The following is a 20,010-nucleotide window of genomic DNA, read 5'->3' on the forward strand; positions in this document are numbered from 1 at the left end:
TGATGGCCATATCATATCACTTATATATTGATTGCATGTGATGTTTATCCTTTATGCATCTTATCTTGCTTTGATTGACGGTAGCATTTTAAGATGATCTCTCACTAAAATTATCAAGTAGTGTTCTCCCTGAGTATGCACCGTTGCCAAAGTTCGTCGTGCCGAGACACCACATGATGATCGGGTGTGATAAGCTCTACGTCCATCTACAACGGGTGCAAGCCAGTTTTGCACACGCAGAATAGTCAGGTTAAACTTGACGAGCCTAGCATATGCAGATATGGCCTCGGAACACAGAGACCGAAAGGTCGAGCGTGAATCATATAGTAGATATGATCAACATAGTGATGTTCACCATTGAAAACTACTCCATCTCACGTGATGATCGGTTATGGTTTAGTTGATTTGGATCACGTGATCACTTAGATGACTAGAGAGATGTCTGTCTAAGTGGGAGTTCTTAAGTAATATGATTAATTGAACTTAAATTTATCATGAACTTAGTACCTGATAGTATCTTGCTTGTCTATGTTTGTTTGTAGATAGATGGCTCGTGTTGTTGTTCCGTTGAATTTTAATGCGTTCCTTGAGAAAGCAAAGTTGAAAGATGATGGTAGCAATTACACGGACTGGGTCCGTAACCTGAGGATTATCCTCATTGCTGCACAGAAGAGTTACGTCCTGGAAGCGCCGCTGGGTGCCAGGCCTGCTGCTGATGCAACTGACGACGTTAAGAACGTCTGGCAGAGCAAAGCTGATGACTACTCTATAGTTCAGTGTGCCATGCTTTACGGCTTGGAACTGGGTCTTCAATGACGTTTTGAACGTCATGGAGCATATGAGATGTTCCAGGAGTTGAAGTTAATATTTCAAGCAAATGCCCGGATTGAGAGATATGAAGTCTCCAATAAGTTCTACAGCTGCAAGATGGAGGAGAATAGTTCTGTCAGTGAACACATACTCAGAATGTCTGGGTATAACAATCACTTGATTCAACTGGGAGTTAATCTTCCTGATGATAGTGTCATTGACAGAATTCTCCAATCACTGCCACCAAGCTACAAGAGCTTCGTGATGAACTATAATATGCAAGGGATGAACAAGACTATTCCCGAGCTCTTCGCGATGCTGAAAGCCGCGGAGGTAGAAATCAAGAAGGAGTATCAAGTGTTGATGGTCAACAAGACCACTAGTTTCAAGAAAAAGGGCAAAGGGAAGAAGAAGGGGAACTTCAAAAAGAACGGCAAACAAGTTGCTGCTCAAGAAAAGAAACCCAAGTCTGGACCTAAGCCTGAAACTGAGTGCTTCTACTGCAAGCAGACTGGACACTAGAAGCGGAACTGCCCCAAGTATTTGGCGGATAAGAAGGATGGCAAAGTGAGCAAAGGTATATGTGATATACATGTTATTGATGTGTACCTAACTAGAGCTCGTAGTAGCACCTGGGTATTTGATACTGGTTCTGTTGCTAATATTTGCAACTCGAAACAGGGACTACGGAATAAGCGAGCACTGACCAAGGACGAGGTGACGATGCGCGTGGGAAACGGTTCCAAAGTCGATGTGATCGCGGTCGGCACGCTACCTCTACATCTACCTTCGGGATTAGTTTTAGACCTGAATAATTGTTATTTGGTGCCAGCGTTGAGCATGAACATTATATCTGGATCTTGTTTGATGCGAGACGGTTATTCATTTAAATCAGAGAATAATGGTTGTTCTATTTATATGAGTAATATCTTTTATGGTCATGCACCCTTGAAGAGTGGTCTATTTTTATTGAATCTCGATAGTAGTGATACACATATTCATAATGTTGAAGCCAAAAGATGCAGAGTTGATAATGATAGTGCAACTTATTTGTGGCACTGCCGTTTAGGTCATATTGGTGTAAAACGCATGAAGAAACTCCATACTGATGGACTTCTGGAATCACTTGATTATGAATCACTTGGTACTTGCGAACCGCGCCTCATGGGCAAGATGACTAAAACACCGTTCTCCGGAACTATGGAGAGAGCAACAGATTTGTTGGAAATCATACATACAGATGTATATGGTCTGATGAATGTTGAGGCTCGTGGCGGATATCGTTATTTTCTCACCTTCACAGATGATTTGAGCAGATATGGGTATATCTACTTAATGAAGCACAAGTCTGAAACATTTGAAAAGTTCAAAGAATTTCAGAGTGAAGTGGAAAATCATCGTAACAAGAAAATAAAGTTTCTACGATCTGATCGTGGAGGAGAATATTTGAGTTACGAGTTTGGTTTACATTTGAAACAATGCGGAATAGTTTCGCAACTCACACCACCCGGAACACCACAACGAAATGGTGTGTCCGAACGTCGTAATCGTACTTTACTTGATATGGTGCGATCTATGATGTCTCTTACCGATTTACCGCTATCGTTTTGGGGTTATGCTTTAGAAACGGCCGCATTCACGTTAAATAGGGCACCATCTAAATCCGTTGAGATGACGCTTTATGAACTGTGGTTTGGCAAGAAACCAAAGTTGTCGTTTCTTAAAGTTTGGGGCTGCGATGCTTATGTGAAGAAACTTCAACCAGATAAGCTCGAACCCAAATCGGAGAAATGTGTCTTCATAGGATACCCAAAAGAGACTATTGGGTACACCTTCTATCACAGATCCGAAGGCAAGACATTCGTTGCTAAGAATGGATCCTTTCTAGAGAAGGAGTTTCTCTCGAAAGAGGTGAGTGGGAGGAAAGTAGAACTTGATGAGATAACTGTATCTACTCCCTTATTGGAAGGTAGTTCATCACGAGAACCGGTTCCTGTGACGACTACACCATTTAGTGAGGAAGCTAATGATATTGATCATGAAACTTCAGATCAAGTTTCTGCTGAACCTCGTAGGTCTACCAGAGTAAGATCCGCACCAGAGTGGTACGGTAATCCTATTCTGGAAGTCATGTTACTTGACCATGATGAACCTACGAACTATGAGGAAGCGATGATGAGCCCAGATTCCGCAAAATGGCTTGAGGCCATGAAATCTGAGATGGGATCCATGTATGAAAACAAAGTATGGACTTTGGTTAACTTGCCCGATGATCGGCAAGCCATTGAGAATAAATGGATCTTTAAGAAGAAGACTGAAGTTGATGGTAATGTTACTGTCTATAAAGCTTGACTTGTTGCGAAAGGTTTTCGACAAGTTCAAGGGGTTGACTACGATGAGACTTTCTCACCTGTAGCGATGCTTAAGTCTGTCCAAATCATGTTGGCTATTGCTGCATTTCATGATTATGAAATTTGGCAAATGGATGTCAAGACTGCATTCTTGAATGGATTTCTAGAAGAAGAGTTGTATATGATGCAGCCAGAAGGTTTTGTTGATCCAAAAGGTGCTGACAAAGTGTGCAAGCTCCAGCGTTCCATTTATGGACTGGTGCAAGCATCTCGGAGTTGGAATAAACGCTTTGATAGTGTAATCAAAGCATATGGTTTTATACAGACTTTTGGAGAAGCCTGTATTTACAAGAAAGTGAGTGGGAGCTCTATAGCATTTCTAGTTTTATATGTTGATGACATATTATTAATTGGAAATGATATAGAATTTCTGGATAGCATAAAGGGATACTTGAATAAAAGTTTTTCAATGAAAGACCTCGGTGAAGCTGCTTAAATATTGGGCATCAAGATCTATAGAGATAGATCAAGACGCTTAATAGGACTTCCACAAAGTACATACCTTGATAAAATTTTGAAAAAGTTCAAAATGGATCAGGCAAAGAAAGGATTCTTGCCTGTGCTACAAGGTGTGAAGTTGAGTCAAACTCAATGCCCGACCACAGCAGAAGATAGAGAGAAAATGAAAAATGTTCCCTATGCTTCAGCCATAGGCTCTATCATGTATGCAATGATGTGTACCAGACCTGACGTATGCTTAGCAATAAGTTTGGCAGGAAGGTACCAAAGTAATCCAGGAGTGGATCACTGGACAGCGGTCAAGAACATCCTGAAATACCTGAAAAGGACTAAGGATATGTTTCTCGTATATGGAGGTGACAAAGAGCTAGTCGTAAATGGTTACGTCGATGCAAGCTTTGACACTGATCCGGACGATTCTAAATCGCAAACCGGATACGTGTTTTTATTAAACGGTGGAGCTGTAAGTTGGTGCAGTTCTAAACAAAGCATCGTGGCGGGATCTACATGTGAAGCGGAATACATAGCTGCTTCTGAAGCAGCGAATGAAGGAGTCTGGATGAAGGAGTTCATTTCCGATCTAGGTGTCATACCTAGTGCATCGGGACCAATGAAGATCTTCTGTGACAATACTGGTGCAATTGCCTTGGCAAAGGAATCCAGATTTCACAAAAGGACCAAGCACATCAAGAGACGCTTCAATTCCATTCGGGACCAAGTCCAAGTGGGAGACATAGAGATTTGCAAGATACATACAGATCTGATTGTTGCAGACCCGTTGACTAAGCCTCTCTCACGAGCAAAACATGATCAACACCAAGACTCCATGGGTGTTAGAATCATTACTATGTAATCTAGATTATTGACTCTAGTGCAAGTGGGAGACTGAAGGAAATATACCCTAGAGGCAATAATAAAGTTATTATTTATTTCCTCATATCATGATAAATGTTTATTATTCATGCTAGAATTATATTAACCGGAAACATGATACATGTGTGAATACATAGACAAACACATAGTCACTAGTATGCCTCTACTTGACTAGCTCATTAATCAAAGATGGTTATGTTTCCTGACCATAGACATGTGTTGTCATTTGATTAATGGGATCACATCATTAGGAGAATGATGTGATTGACATGACCCATTCTGTTAGCCTAGCACTTGATCGTTTAGTGTACTGCTATTGCTTTCTTCATGACTTATACAAAGTTCCTACAACTATGAGAATTGTGCAACTCCCGTTTACCGGAAGAACACTTTGTGTGCTACCAGACGTCACAACGTAACTGGGTGATTATAAAGGTGCTCTACAGGTGTTTTCGAAGGTACATGTTGGGTTGGCATAATTCGAGATTAGGATTTGTCACTCCGATTGTCGGGGAGGTATCTCTGGGCCCTCTCGGTAATACTCATCACCTAAGCCTTGCAAGCATGTAACTAATGAGTTAGTTATAAGATGACGTATTACGGAACGAGTAAAGAGACTTGCCGGTAACGAGATTGAACTAGGTATTGGATACCGACGATCAAATCTCGGGCAAGTAACATACCGATGACAAAGGGAACAAAGTATGTTGTTATGCGGTTTGACCGATAAAGATCTTCGTAGAATATGTAGGAACCAATATGGGCATCCAGGTCCCGCTATTGGTTATTGACCGAGAATGGTTTTAGGTCATGTCTACATAGTTCTCGAACCCGTAGGGTCCGCACGCTTAACGTTTCGATGACAGTTTTATTATGAGTTTATAAGTTTTGATGTACCGAAGTTTGTTCGGAGTCCCGGATGTGATCACGGACATGACGAGGAGTCTCGGAATGGTCGAGACATAAAGATTGATATATTTTAAGCCTATGTTTGGACATCGGAATGGTTCCGGGTGAAATCGGCATTTTACCGGAGTACCGGGAGGTTACCGGAACCCCCCGGGGGGTTAATGGGCCTACATGGGCCAAGAGGAAGAAGAGGAAGGAGCAAGGAGGGGGCCGCGCGCCCCTCCCCCTCCTAGTCCGAATAGGACAAGGGAAGGGGGGCGGCGCCCCCCCCCCCTTTTCCTTCTCCTCTTCCTCCTCTTTCCCTCTCTCTCCTACTCCAACTTGGAAAAGGGGAGTCCTACTCCCGGTGGGAGTAGGACTCCCCCCTTGGCGCGCCCCCTTAGGCCGGCGGCCTCCTCCCCCCTGGCTCCTTTATATATGGGGGCGGGGGCACCCCATAGACACAAGTTGATCTACGGATCGTTCCTTAGCCGTGTGCGGTGCCCCCTTCCACCATATCCCACCTCGGTCATATCGTCGCGGACTTTAGGCGAAGCCCTGCGCCGGTAGAACATCATCATCGTCACCACGCCGTCGTGTTGACGGAACTCATCTCCGGAGCCTTTGCTGGATCGGAAGGGCCGGAGATCATCATCGAGCTGAACGTGTGCTGAACTCGGAGGCTCCGTACGTTCAGTGCTTGGATCGGTCGATCGTGAAGACGTACGACTACATCAACCGCGTTGTGCTAACGCTTCCGCTTACGGTCTACGAGGGTACGTGGACAAACACTCTCCCCTCTCGTTGCTATGCCATCACCATGATCTTGCGTGTGCGTAGGAAATTTTTTGAAATTACTACGTTCCCCAACAGGGGCTGCGCCCGGCTGGCCTGAGGGGGGCCCACGAGAATCCTGTCGCCGTGGTTGCTCTTCCGGTTGCCCAAAGCGGCCCTGTCTCAGGTGATGGAGCGGGGAGACAAGAACCGTCGGGAGCTGAAGGGGATGATGCTGAGGTGCTGATGCCGCGTGGAGTTTCGGAGGCGGCATCTCCTGAAGCCCGTCCTGGAGTAGTGGCAAGCGAGGAGTTGCGGCCTACGGCTCCCGAGGTTGAGGCTCCCGAGGCCCCGGTCGTTCCTCATGAGGCGGTGCCCGGTGGCGCTCCTCAGGCCGGTCCCCTTAGCGCCGATCGCCTTGACGCCCCCTCCATGCCACAAACCGACCCCTGCGCCAAGTGCTTAGGTCGGTTTCGCGTAGATTTCGAGGCCCTCCGCAAGAGGAAGGAGGCCTTGGGCGATGACAATCGCCCTTGCCGCCTGCTGAAGCGCATGAAGTACTTTGCCACGGGCGAGTAAGTACTCTTCTTTCTTTGCTCCTTTATTTCTCTGTTCTTGTAGCTGATCGCGGCCTTTCAGGGCCCTTCCTGCTGAATTCGCGGAGACGGCCAAGGAGCCGTCCCTCCAAGCTTTGCCCTCGCCGCTGACCCTTGGCGCGCCGAGCTCGAGCGGCGCCCCTGCCGCTTGGCCAGCCAGAGAAGTGGCCCATCCCGCTGGGCATCTCGAGCCCGCGCGCCTGCTGTCCTCCCTTCACGAGTTCTCCTGGGGCACAACCAGCTTGCCCCGTGCTCCTTCCTTGATCGTGAACGGCGATTGGCTGAAGTCGGTCTTAAGCTCCTCTTCTGGGGACGGACCGGTGCCAGGTCAGGCTCCTGGCGCGGCCCGTCCGGCGATTGCTGGGGCACCAGCCCCCAGCCCTGCGCCGGGAGGGGGCATGCCGCCCCAGTGCCCCCCGAGTTCACCAATGGCGGAGGGTAACGCAGAAGACGTACTCAGGCGTGCTTGTGAGCGCCGCGCCCTTCGCCAAGAATTCCTCCAGGAGGCGATGGACGTAGTGAGCCGGATCGGAGCGGAGCTTGCTGGCGAGGATGCGCGCCTCGAGGCCGAAGGCTTGCACCTCGCTGAAGAGAGGCGCAAGCTGAAGGTAGCCGTTGCCTTTGCGCGTCACCAGCGTGACCTTGACAACGTGAAGGCTGAAGCGTCACTGGTGGCCTCGCGAGAGGCCTGCTCTCAAGCCATCGAGGAGGCCCGGGAAGCAGACCGACGGTGCAAGGATGCGGAGGAGCGCGTGTGGGAGCTCCAAGCCTGGAGCAACTCTCTAGAGGAGCAAGTGGAACTGCGCCAGGCGGCCCTTGTGTCGCTGAAGGAGGCTTCCGTCGACCAGGCGGAGCTCCAGAAGCGCGAGGAAGAGCTGACGCTGGAGGCCGCCGAGCGCAACCTTGACCTCGAGCGGTTGGAGACCAGGGAAGGCCTGGTGGCTCAAGCGGAGGATGACGTCGCCGCGCGCGAAGCCCGAGCCCAGGAAGAGGTCGACCGCCGCATGGCGGAAGCTCGTTCGGGTCTCGAGCGCCAATACGAAGCGAGGTTGGAGCTGATCAGGGCCGAAGCTGAGGGTAGGACCGCGGCCCTCAGGGCCAAACTGGCTGAAGTGACGCGGGGTGCGGACCTCTCTGCGGCCGCCCTTGGCGCAGCGCAGGCGGAGCTAGCCTCTTCCCGCGCCGAGCTGCTTCTTCTCCGACAAAGGGTTGATGGCACTGAGGCCATCGCGCGGCAGAACGAGGACGAGATTCGTCAGAGGCGGGTTCTGGAGCATGAGCACGCCCCCATGCTCCGAACGCTCAGGGAACGGGCTAACACGGCCCTGGGCAACATTTGCGAGGCCGCTGCCGAGGTGCCGCATGAGACCAACTATGCAGGCAACCTTCAATATTTCACTGACGTGGTGACGCTTTTGGAGAACCGCTCCGAGAGGTCTCATTGGCTCGTCGAGGAGAGGAGCCGAGCCTTGCTTGGGCGTGCCTTCTCCCGTGTCTTCACCCATCTGCAGAACAGGGATCCCCACTTCGATCTCGATGCCGCCATTGCACCTGTGCCCATAGCCATCCGGGGCGACCTGGCGCAATGGGTGGAGGACAACATGGACGCCCTCGTTAGTGCCTTCGCGTCTGATAATGATGGCGTGATCGTGGCCGCCGATGAAGGCGGTGTGGTGGACGCGCCTGGCGCTGGCGGAGGTGTTGGTGGTGATGGTGACGAGGCCAGCGACGCCAGCGACGCCTCTGGAGGCGCCCCAGATGACGCAGCGAGTGATATGTCCGACTGATCGTACGTCACCGCTGTTTACCCTGCGTGAAGAAGGTTTGGGCTTGGCCCTGAAGACTGTAAGAGCATTTTGGGAGGGGAATCCCCTCATGTAAAGGTCTGCAATCGATATCCTTGTAAGCGTAGCGCTGCGCGCGAGCTTAGCTACTGGCCCGGTGAGGGGTCAGCCAACCTGTTTACCTTTTGACCCTAACGAATCCCGAGCGGGCCTATGGGGGCCGCAACGCCTCGAGTGTCTTCTGGGTGGTTCCATTGATCCTGCGATGAGAACCTCCAGAGAGGGTGCGGCGACAGCGGTCCGGATTGTAGACGTGCTTGGCCTGGCCCGGCTCGCGAGGGGCTCGCGAGGGGAGGCAGCTGACGCTAACTTGGACGTAAAGCCGAAACCAGAACACGAGAGATTGCTCGAACGATACTAAGCACCCCTTCCCCAGACACACGCAAGTCTCAAGCTCAAATCCAACTTAAATTCAAATCGAAGAAACTTGTCAACAGAGGAAAAGGCAAAAGGCAAAAGCCGCGTCTGGCACCTAGTCTAGTCTTCGACGTCTTCTCACCAGCACGGAGCTAAGTGCTGCCACTGGGCGTGGGCGGGAGCCCCCGAGGCCCGAGGGCGGCTCTTCGGAGACTCCGGGGCGTGTACATCCCCACTCGTTATTACGTGAGAGTGTCACGGGGCGGCGAGCTTCACAGGCACTGGGCCTTCTTCACAGGTACCGGCCTTGCTTCATATCGCCAGACGAGGGCCCCGCCTTGTGCCGCACTCTACCGCCATTGACGGCGACCGGAAACCAAGGACGACGCCAATGGGGTAGAGCGGTCGCCAACGGTTCCCCTGACGACCACGGGTCCTCTGCCGGGGGTAGGCCCTGTGGCACCTCCCCAGCAGAGGGCCTACCTCCGGAGTGCGCCTTGCGCCGAGCGCCGCGGGGACGGACCCGGATCTCGGCCCCTCTCCTGCAGCCCCCGGTGCCCTCCTCCCGAGGGGTAGGAGGCTGTAGCATTGGGGTAGCCATCTGCCGCGGCAACCTGTACCTCCTGCGACCCATGGTTAGCATAAGCTTGCTCCTGAGGAAGTAGTGGTACCAAATAGTTGCTGCCACCGGCGCGGCCGTCGAGGCCCTCTTGGGGCTCCTGAAAGAGCTCAGCTTCTGGTGGCTCCTCGCCCCAGCCTGGCCCGAGGAACGAACCATGGTCTTCTTCCAATGCACACTCTCGATCCACCATGTGGGGCACATAGGCTTCTGTGACCACAGCCCAACGGTTCTCGCGGTAGTGCCTCACATGCCACGCAGTCCGGCCTGGAGCGTTGTCTTGAGGGTGATGGCGCGGTGGCCCGCCGAGGCCGAAGGTCGCGGCGTGTGCTCCTTCGCCGGCTAGAGATGGGGCCGGCGCGACTTGGCGCCCGGTGCTGACGGCCGGGTTGGCGTTGAGTTGGGCCTGAAGTCCGCTCGGAGTCGCGTGGGCACGTATGGGGCCGCCATACGGCCCGCCCTGGACCTGGGATGGCAGCTGGACGCAGAAAGGAGGTGTTCCCGAGGTGGCGGCGTCCAGGAGTTCGGCTACTCGCTCCAGTAACACGTCACGGCCGCCCTCCAGTAGCCGGCACCGTAGCAGCTCTCGGGCCACCATGAGCGCGGCCCTGGAGTTCGCCTGCTCCCGTAGGGTGTGCGGTGCTGTGGCCGCGGCGTGGTTCGAAGCTCTTGCTGTTGACCGCACCTGCCGCGGTGTGAGGGCAGGCGACGTTTGGCCGCGTCGCCCGCGCCCCGCAGCGCCCTGCGGAGCGCGAGCTGCCTGAGGCGCAAAGTTGAGGTCGCCCTGGGTCGGCGGCACGGCGTGGACGGGCCACGCCGCCCAGCGGTCGGCGTTGGCAGTCGGGTCGCTTGACATCAGGGCGGCGAGGCGACGGAACGCGAGGCGGTGGAAGAAGGATTCCAGCGCACCCCTACCTGGCGCGCCAAATGTCGGATTTCGGATTCCGGGAGACCCTTGAGGTTCGAACACTGGGGTGCGCACGAAGATCTCTCCCCTACCAGCTCACGTCTCGAAGTCTCGCAAGGATTTAAGCAAGAAATATGAACACACAAGGGACATGAGATTTATACTGGTTCAGGCCACCATTGTGGTGTAATACCCTACTCCAGTGTGTGGTGTGGTGGATTGCCTCAGGGGCTGATGATGAACAGTACAAAGGGAGAACAGCCTCGCGAGGGGCTGTTCTTAAGCTGGTGTGATGAACTGCTTGGGTGAGTTCACCCGCTTCTCTCTCTCTCTCTCTCTGACCGATCTGTTTCTAGATGCCTCTACCCTGTGGTGGCTAGTCCTATTTATAGGGGGAGGCCCTGGGCCTCTTCCCAAATAATGAGCGGGAAGGGCGCCAACAATTGGCCATTTTGAAGGGGAACATCTGGTACACTTATCCTGACTAAAGTTGGTCTTCGGCTGCCAAAGGTTCTGACGATGACGCCGTCCTGGGCTCCACGATGACCTCCATCCTGCCGTTCTGTTGGTCTTGGTCTTGTTGCACCGAAGCGGTAACCTTTGCCTGATGCCTTGGTCTGTGCTTGCCCCCTTTGCACCGAAAGGGAAACAAGGACACTGCGTAGGCCGGCGCCCGCCTGGTCTCAATCGTCATGGCTTGCGTCACGGGTTCCTCGGGAGGTACCCTGCCTTGATCTCTCCGCCTCCTCGCGAGCCTGCCTGGGGAGGCTGCTCCTGAGGAAGCTTCATGTCGTCCGCCCCGCGAGGCTTGGCCACTCGCGAGGGTCTTGAGCTTGAGCTGATGAAGCTGGGCTGCATTGGGCCCCCACTTGAGCCACGCCGCAGGCCGCAGGCAGGCAAGTCTGGGGACCCCCGTTCCTAGAACGTCGAGACACTTGTTTCTCCGTTGCTCGTATATGAATACAAGTAATGTATGCCCTATGGGTGTACATCTTTAAAAGAGAGTGATGTTCGCTCCTAGTGGATTGATGGGTGGGGCCCACCTATCAGTGCAAGGACGCTCCGTCGCGTCGCGACAGATGAGGGCATCTCCAGCCGTTGCCCCCCAGGGGGCGTCTAAAAGCGCCGCCTGGGGGTGAGCCGGCGCAAAGAAAGACCCTGGGGGCGAGTCGTCGCCCAGCCGTTGGCCCCAGGGCCGCCCCCAGGCGAGTGTTTTAAAAAAAAGGGGCCATTCGGCGAAGTTATGATAAAAGAGTAGTTAAATTTTGGCTAAACATGGCGAATTTCGGCCAAATTCGCACATTTTCATTACATTAAGCTAATCTAAAAAAGAAAGGGGCTGAAGTCGTCGCCGCCGTCGCCGCCATCGTCGTCCTCGGCCTTCTCCTCCTTGACGCGGACCCCCCGGCTGGACCCGACGTCGCCATGATGGACTGGCGGCGGCGCGTCGTCATCGTCGTCGCTGTCGCATAGGACGACGACTCCGTCTTCATCACGGCCGCGTCGGCGCTCCTCGAAGCGGCGCAGGGCGGCGCGCTGGCGCTCCTCCGCCTTCTCCCGGCGCGCCTTCTCCATCGCAATGGAGTCCTGTCGCGCCCATTCGAGGGCCGCATCGTCGTCGACGAACTCCGCCTTCACCGGCACCAGCCCCCGCTCTGTCTTCACCGGCGCCAGCCCCGGCTCCGTCTTCACCGGCGCCAGCCCCGGCTCCGTCTTTGGCTTGACGAAGCGCGGAGGAGCCGACAAGGAGGGGGCGCGCCGGCCGCCCTCGTTGATGACGATGCCGGCGCTGCGAGTGCGCAGGCCGAGCGGCGACTCCGCCGCGGGCTCGGCCTTGACGCCGAGTAGGGCCGGAGTGCCGGAGGAGTGCGACGAGGATCGGGAGGAGGAAGAGGAGGAGGAGGACCCGAACCGCCTTGGCGCCCATGCCCCGACGCGTCGGTGCTGCGCCGGGGGGTACGCCAACGGCGGCTCGTTGCCGCCCTCGAGGTGCATGAGCACGCCCTCGAGTGTGCGGCCGGGGACGCCCCACCAGAGGTGGCGCCCCTCGCTGTTCTGCCGCCCGCCGACCACCGGCGCGCCGTTGGTGGACGCCAAACGCTGCTGCTGGCGGCGCTCGAAATACGCCGCCCACGCCGCGTGGTTGTCGGCGGCGTACTGGGGGAGGGAGCGTTGGGCGTCGGTGAGGGAAGCGCGGACGATCTCGACCTCCTCGGCGAAGTACTCCGGCTTCGCCGCGTCGTCGGGCAACGGGGGAATGGGCACTCCCCCGGCGCTGAGCCTCCACCCTGATGGCCCGGCGCGCATGTCCGGCGGCGCCGGGATGTTCACCTGGAACAGGAGCCAGGACTCCAGAACGCGGAGCGAACGGCGGCCGAAGCCGTTGGCCGCCGCCTCGTCCCCGGGGAAACGTTCTGCCATGGCGACGGTGACGGCGCGCGGGAGAGGCAGGGAGAGGGAGGGGCTGGACGGCGGCGAGGGGCGGGCGGGGCTGGTGTGGGCACAGGAGAGTGGAGTGGAGGCCGCCGGCTTTTATAGCCGGGCCGCGCCCGTGTGCACGCGTGCGAGGGAGGGGAGGCGTCGGCGCCGCCCCGTGAAGCGCCGCCCGTGAAGGAATCAATGGCAAGGCTAACCGGCGGCAGCCTTGCCATTGATTTCCCGCGGAAACCGAGGCCGTTGGGGGGAGACGAGGCGCCGAGTCGCTGACGCGGCTGGCCCGCGGCTTCTTCGCGCCAAAACAACTCGCCCCGGCGCCCCCGGGCGCCCCCCAGCGCGCCGGGTTCGGGCTGGGTCCGCCGGCGCTGTTTTCGGCCCAAACCGGCGATTTTCGGCGTCCTGGGGCGCGACTGGGTCGTTTTTTCGGCGCCGGCGCGAAAAAATCGCCTGGGAAGACCTTCTTGGGGCGCGGCTGGAGATGCCCTGACAAAGGAATGGGCTGCTGCACCTGCAGGCACCGTCACCGCCATCGGCCATCCCCCGGCTTCAGCTTCAACCCGTCGATCGGAGGCGCATCGACCACCACACGGTCGCCTGCGCAAGCTCCATGCCTCGAGCAGTGCGTATACTGCTCGTTCAGTTCGTGCGCCATGGAACGGAAATGCAGCCGCGAGCCTACAATGCCGTTCTGTGCTACCGACAGCTTCGTCAGCGCACTGATTTCTGAATTTCTCCTTGTCGATCGACTGGCGCTGGCCGGCCGGGCCTCCGCCGCGCTCACGTTGGCCTGCCGCGACACTCCATCTCCGGGCGGTTTGCCTGCCTGCATGTTTCTGGACACTTGCATGCGTGCATGCCCGCCCCGCCCGGCCGTGGGATCGATCGATCCCTATCCATGGCCAGTCTTTCATGGCAGCAGATCAACCAAAGACAGCAAAACGTGGAACGTGAGCAACATTGATGCACACACAGATGCATGTCTCTGTCACATGGACGGCATGGCCACCTTGTCCGAATCCATCCATGCGTGTTGATTCTGATTCCTAACGTATGTTGAACCCGATGATGTATGTAGCTAGAGACGATCGGGCACCATTCAATCTGCTCCCTCTATTTTCGCCACCGAGGCCACGGCTGCCCGGCACCCTAACGGCAGTGGGTCGACAGCACGGCAGACCGGCCGCCGGCGTGGTCCATCCGGAAACCTGAAACCTGAAACCATGCATGGACGCAGGCAGTCATGATGCATCAATCATCCACTTAGGCAGCATCAGGATTGCGCAGAATGTGAGCTAGGATCCTGCCACATGAACGGTATCTGTCAGGAAGCGCATCCTGTCTCATTATCTTGCCAATTAAACCTAAAGAGACCATATATGTACAAGCATTCGGCAAATCGGCATCCACTATGACATGATCCATCAGTATATATGCACTGACAGCGAGATCGATCGACCGCGCAAAACGTGAGCTAGTAGGATCTTGACACGTTCACAGTATCGGTGTTGGTCTGCTGTGCTACGTGATCTATGCGTGCACTTAATTTCAATCATGCAAAACACTCAACATTTCAGTCATGATCTTGCACTGTACCGTTACTATCAGTGTCTCTCTCTGCTATTGTCAGACATAAATCTGAAGCCTGCTTGTGCCACCATATATAGATGGACCCTATTTGTTTCTATATGCACATGGAACATCAGCGCAAAGTATCTATGGATGGTGGATCAACACATGCTCATATCTTCACATGCTCCACATCTCTCCGGAAGTCTCTTCTGCCTGAATGCACACACCTCCTGCTCCTAGACAAGCTAGAAACAAAACACGGGCAATCAAAATCTTCCCATATCTCACCACATGCGACGGGATCCAACTGAACGGCTCCCCCACTCGCACAACCTTCTCGATCTCATGCTTCTACGCTCTTGACAGTTGCAAACAACCCCACATGTGTCCAGCATTTCCTGTTGTAACTGCATCCACACCCATGCTTGGAAACATAGCAACGGATGCAAGTTATGTGCCGCCTTAAAATCAAGGTGCATCCTCACATGCTCCGAATGCATGGCAAGACCGTTTTGTTCATGCCTCGATGTCCATGAATCTCGACATTCTATGAGCGAGCCAGGGAAATGTCAACTTTGGTTTACCTTTTGTGCAGGTTCAGAGTTCCGACTAGCTAGCTAGTTCAACTAATTGGTTACCTTTGAAGAAACGCAAAAGCATTCCCTGCTTACAGGGGAACACAAGACGTTCGCATAATCAGATAGGCTCCTCTGTACTTGATTATGCCTTTGTATTGGACTTTGAGTCGCCTTATGAGACTTTCGTGTGATAACATCGTGCCCAGATTAGCTTAAGGGTGAAGTAAACTCAGCCACAAGGCAGTACGATAAAACAACTAGAGAGTTCGTACTGTCAATCATACATTTTGATAACCGAAGATCAACATGAAGATCGAGTGCAGATTGAGCAATGTATATATAGTGAGACTGTTTAACTTCGGTTCCGGCAAGAATTTAGCAATTTACCGTATATATATACTGAATTACTGATACAGTTATACTAGTGCGCAGACACCCCTGGGCCCTGGTCAAATGAAGACTTTGTATCATCATCAGGTCAAGTCTGATTGCTCTTCATGATATTTAACTTGTCACAAGGAATGGCATCATGCATGTATAATTGCATCCACCAGTTGCAGTTCACACATATTATCTTTTGAGCTAAAAAGATTGTTTGTTTCACAACTAACTTGCCCCTCCTGCAATTGGAATCTCCCATCATTTATGTGCATTATTATTTATTGTTCTATTAACAAGAAAGTTCCTCATTCGTTGACAAAATAAATATTTTTCTGCTGAGAAACAACTCCTGCCATTTCTCTAATCTTTAATATATTAACAACAATCATGAGCTGGTGATCATCAAAACAACCAAAACACGCGCGCAGTCCAACTTCACAATTTGAATTATTCGCCATTCAAGCATAGACTAATGGGGCACAGATGAATGATGATGCAACGCTGATTGAAACGTCCTTTGCGTTCCACACACGGGCACGGTCCCTCGGTTTTTCATTCCATCAGACGCCAAATAAAACCCTATCAAAACATTGATTATATTCATTCTCTTCCCAGTTACTGCAACTCTGTTGAAAAACCCACACAACTTGCATGGAAAGGACAGCGATATTTTGCACGTCCCTTGTTTTCCATAGACCAGACTTGTTTTTCGCAGCTCAGACTTTTCACATTTTGACTGACCCAGTAAGGAATGCCGTTTTCTAGAAGTCCGATCCAGGTTTTTGGCTGCGATCTCGAGCGTTCCAACAAAAGCCCGTGTGTAGCTTGAAAAAAAATGTATTATCTTAAAAGGAAGGATGATTCTGCTCCACAAATTCAAAAACTGGTTCCATACATCTTGCAGCGAGCCTCGGTCTAGCAGACATAAAAGGAAGGATGATTCTGCTCCACAAATTCAAAAACTGGCTCCATCCGTTTTGGAAAAAATAATACTTGTATTCAAAAAGGGTGTGGCTAAGTCTTAGTCGACTCGACCAAGTCTCAGTTAAAAAGAAAAAACTAGAAATATTTTTTTTACGAATCTCCATGCAACATCAAAGTTATATAGCATCGGCGGGGACATAACGAAGTTTTAGTCAACTGAGACATAGCAAAACTGATCAAAAACTGGCTTCAAATGCAGTTCTCCCCGATGGACGGTCACGTGAGGCGCACATGCGGCGACTCGGTAGCGGCAACCGCTAGCAGTTTCTGATGCAAACATTATTAGCGCTAGTTAACTAAAAAGAAAACGGGGGTGCAAATGGATCTGTGTGTGGAATTTGTGGATCCGATGCAAGTACTGGCACTATTAGTACTAAAATTAGGCGGCATCTGAAGGTGGTACGTCCGTCCTTGCAGGTACCGCAAGGCCAATGGGCAATGGCCGGCGACCCCATCACCAATGGCGATTAGATTATAAACTATTCGGCCCGGCCTCCGGGGACGGACGGACGCTCCATTACTGGCTTTGACACCTCGCAACGTGCAGACCACATGCCGCTCGCCTCACATGACAGGCTCCATCATGCCTATCAACGCTAACAGTAACTGTTTCAGATGGTTAACCGTCGAAAGAAGCCAGTTCGCACTCCAAAAAGGAGCTAACCGGCTAGACAATTGGGCATTGCATTTTCATGAAAATTCAGCTTGTACATGTTTCTCCCTAACACCATCATCGACCGGCACTAACCAATTGTTTTTTTTTTGCGAAAACACTAACCCATTGCTTCTAGAGGTCGGTCAAGCAAGCCGTCCATCATGACGATCGGGGTACATTACATGCGTCAGGAAGCGAGGCCATGTTCTTGGCGGAAAAACAAGCAGCGCATCTGTAGACTTTCAGGCAGGCCGATCGAGGGGGTCTGCATATCTCCATTCCAAGGCGTACCGGGCTGAACGGTCTCGTGCTCCTAACCAAGATTAGATTTCAACCTACAGTAGCTGCTATACGAGGCTACGATCAACAGGCACGAGAGAGAGGTGGACCTGATCTAACGGAACGGGACGCGTTGGGATGCGAGGAGAAGCGACATCTTCTCCTCATCGAGATACTGTTTCAAGGTCGGCGGGCGAGGCGAGGAGATGCGTGCAAGTGCAGCACTCACTTTTTGTTTTTCTTTTCTTTCTTTCTGGGAGGAGAAGACCTGGAGGCTCGTGCAGGCTCGAGGGAATCTCATCACTGCTCCTACTAGGGTTGCAAAAGAGAGGCCCTTTTCCTTTTGCGTCGGGCTCCCGAGAAAGGTAACGGGAAAAGCAGAGGGATATGGGTACGCAGATCTCTCGTGGATAAGCAGGGTTGGTTTTTTGAAGTAAAGAAAGTAGGGTTTGTTAGTTAGATGAAGATCCTCGTCCGTTCAAAAAGTAAGATCCTCTAATACTCCGTTGTGCTAGATGCAGCTCGCTTTTACAACGACGTACCCTCGAGTTCCCCGGTTGCACTGTGGAAATCACAACAGAAACACACAAGAATTACATGGGGTAAACTGAACTGAGCCACGAACAGACGCCATGCATGCATCTCTGAAGGTATTGTGTTGTGCCGGCCAGCCTGAACATCAGGAAAACCACAAGGAAATTAAGCACATGAATGCAGACCAACCGACTGACGAGGGGCACGACCTTGACGACAGACAGCAGCCGGGTCCTGCATTGCGTTGCGCCGGCCGGTGCAGGTACGGTGGGGCGCGATCGACAGGAACAGTGGCCTTCATGAATCTGGGGGCCGTGTTTGTCCCTACTAGCACTGTATGTCACCTAGCTTCGTCGTACGGTTGGTCGCCAGTTTTGCTTTGCACCGTACAAGCGTGAGTTTTAGCCCATGGCCGCACTCAGCACAGTGCTCGCCGGGCACTTTGCCTCATGTGACGACCACTGGTAAAAACAGTAAAAAGGCTCCCTAAAAAAACAGCAAAACTGTATATAAAAACGTTGGGTGCATGTGGTGACTTTTTTGTAGATCGAATTGTACCACGCAGTACTGCGATCTAAAGGTGGATTCATTTTACCAGCGGGTACAGAGGCGTACTGCAACACATGCGCGCCAATAGTCAAGACTGTTTCTTTTTCCTGAAGAATATAGTTAAGATTGTTTTAGAACAAAATGGCCGGCGAGATGTACTACGCGAAATATGTAAAGGCCATAACTGCGGCGTATCAAACGGAACAATCAAAATCTTTCCGGTGACATGGCAACAGATCAATCAAGATAGAAAAAACCGTCCTTAATTTTTCACATCCAATCTTTCCATGATAACATCAATGGCGTCCGCATGCATCAGTTCATTACATCACCCGGCTAATCCAGATCATCACAGAGAAAGAATGCGGGCAGTGGTAATAATTCCTACTACTAAGAAAATACCGTGGGGGGAGATACCGAAGGTCGAATCATCCCTCGCCATCACGGCGCTGAGAAAACACCACCGAAGAAGAAGAAAAATGGAGAAGAGAACATTTTTTTTCGTGGGAGAGGGTGGTGGTCAGGTACTGCTAACGGTGGCCGGCGACTGACGCCGGGCTCCGGCGGCCGGGCGGGCTTATCTGCAGAGCGAGTTGTTGGGGGTGCCGACGTCGGCGGCGATGGCGAACTCGGCGCTGCAGTAGCAGAAGGCGGCGTCCTTGTGCTTGCCGCCGGCGCGGCCCTTGTCGACGGCGCGGAGGATGGCCTCGAAGGCGGGCACGTCGCAGGGGATGCGGAGCAGGCCCTCCTGCTGGAACCCGAACTCCTCCTCGGCCTCCCGGAGCAGCGCCGCGAACGCCTGGTGCTTGAGGTACTCGGTCGGGATCACGAACCGCCGCATCGCCGGGCCCACCGACACCGCCAGGTGGCCCTTGGGCGGCGGCCCCGACGCCGCCGCCGACGGCGGGCTCTCCGTGAAGGACAGCGTCCGCTTCAGGAACTTCTTGGCCTTGCTCTCGCCGTTGCCGCCGGCGGTGACCGTGGCGACGGTGGGCGTGCTGGCGGCCGCCGTCGTGTCCTTCGACGCGACGGACAGCTTGCGCCACTTCTTGAGCATCTGCTGCAGCCGCACGATCTCCGTGATCTTGTTCGACTTCTTGCCCCCGAGCTGCTCCATCTCCGGCGCTCCGACGGAAGGTCTTCGGGCGGGCGGTGGTTTTACGAGGGAGCGAGAGCGTTTCCTTTCTCCTTTTTCTACGGGATTTTGGGTGTGGCGTTGCTGTTGCGCTGCTTGGGGGGCGTTCGGCGAGGGGGCATTTAAAGGGCGAGGGGCCCGGTGGGGCCCACCTTAATTGTAGGGTTTCCGTGGGGGGTAGCGGCAGTTTCTACTGTTTTTATTTTTATTATAATGATGATGATGATTGTGGATTTTTTCTTCTTCTTCTGATCTCTCTGAATAATGGAGTAGTTAATTAGTTGAGATGAGGTTTTGTGAATGCCAGTTCGAAGCATCTGAATAGACCTGCGTTTGATATTGCCACCTTGGGGAAATGTGTGCTGGCCAGCA

General features: G+C 53.1%; 1 protein-coding gene across 1 annotated transcript; it reads right to left on the minus strand.

Moving 5' to 3' along the window:
- Positions 1 to 18,744: 18,744 nt before the first annotated feature.
- Positions 18,745 to 19,717, minus strand: LOC119365436 (auxin-responsive protein SAUR72-like). The gene has a single exon (XM_037631067.1). It carries the CDS (start codon positions 19,618 to 19,620, stop codon positions 19,081 to 19,083), a length of 540 nt encoding a protein of 179 aa, XP_037486964.1. The 5' UTR covers positions 19,621 to 19,717; the 3' UTR covers positions 18,745 to 19,080.
- Between the last annotated feature and the right edge of the window lie 293 nt (positions 19,718 to 20,010).

The sequence above is a fragment of the Triticum dicoccoides genome, chromosome 2B, assembly GCF_002162155.2.
Source record: "Triticum dicoccoides isolate Atlit2015 ecotype Zavitan chromosome 2B, WEW_v2.0, whole genome shotgun sequence".
Taxonomy (NCBI): Eukaryota; Viridiplantae; Streptophyta; class Magnoliopsida; order Poales; family Poaceae; genus Triticum; species Triticum dicoccoides.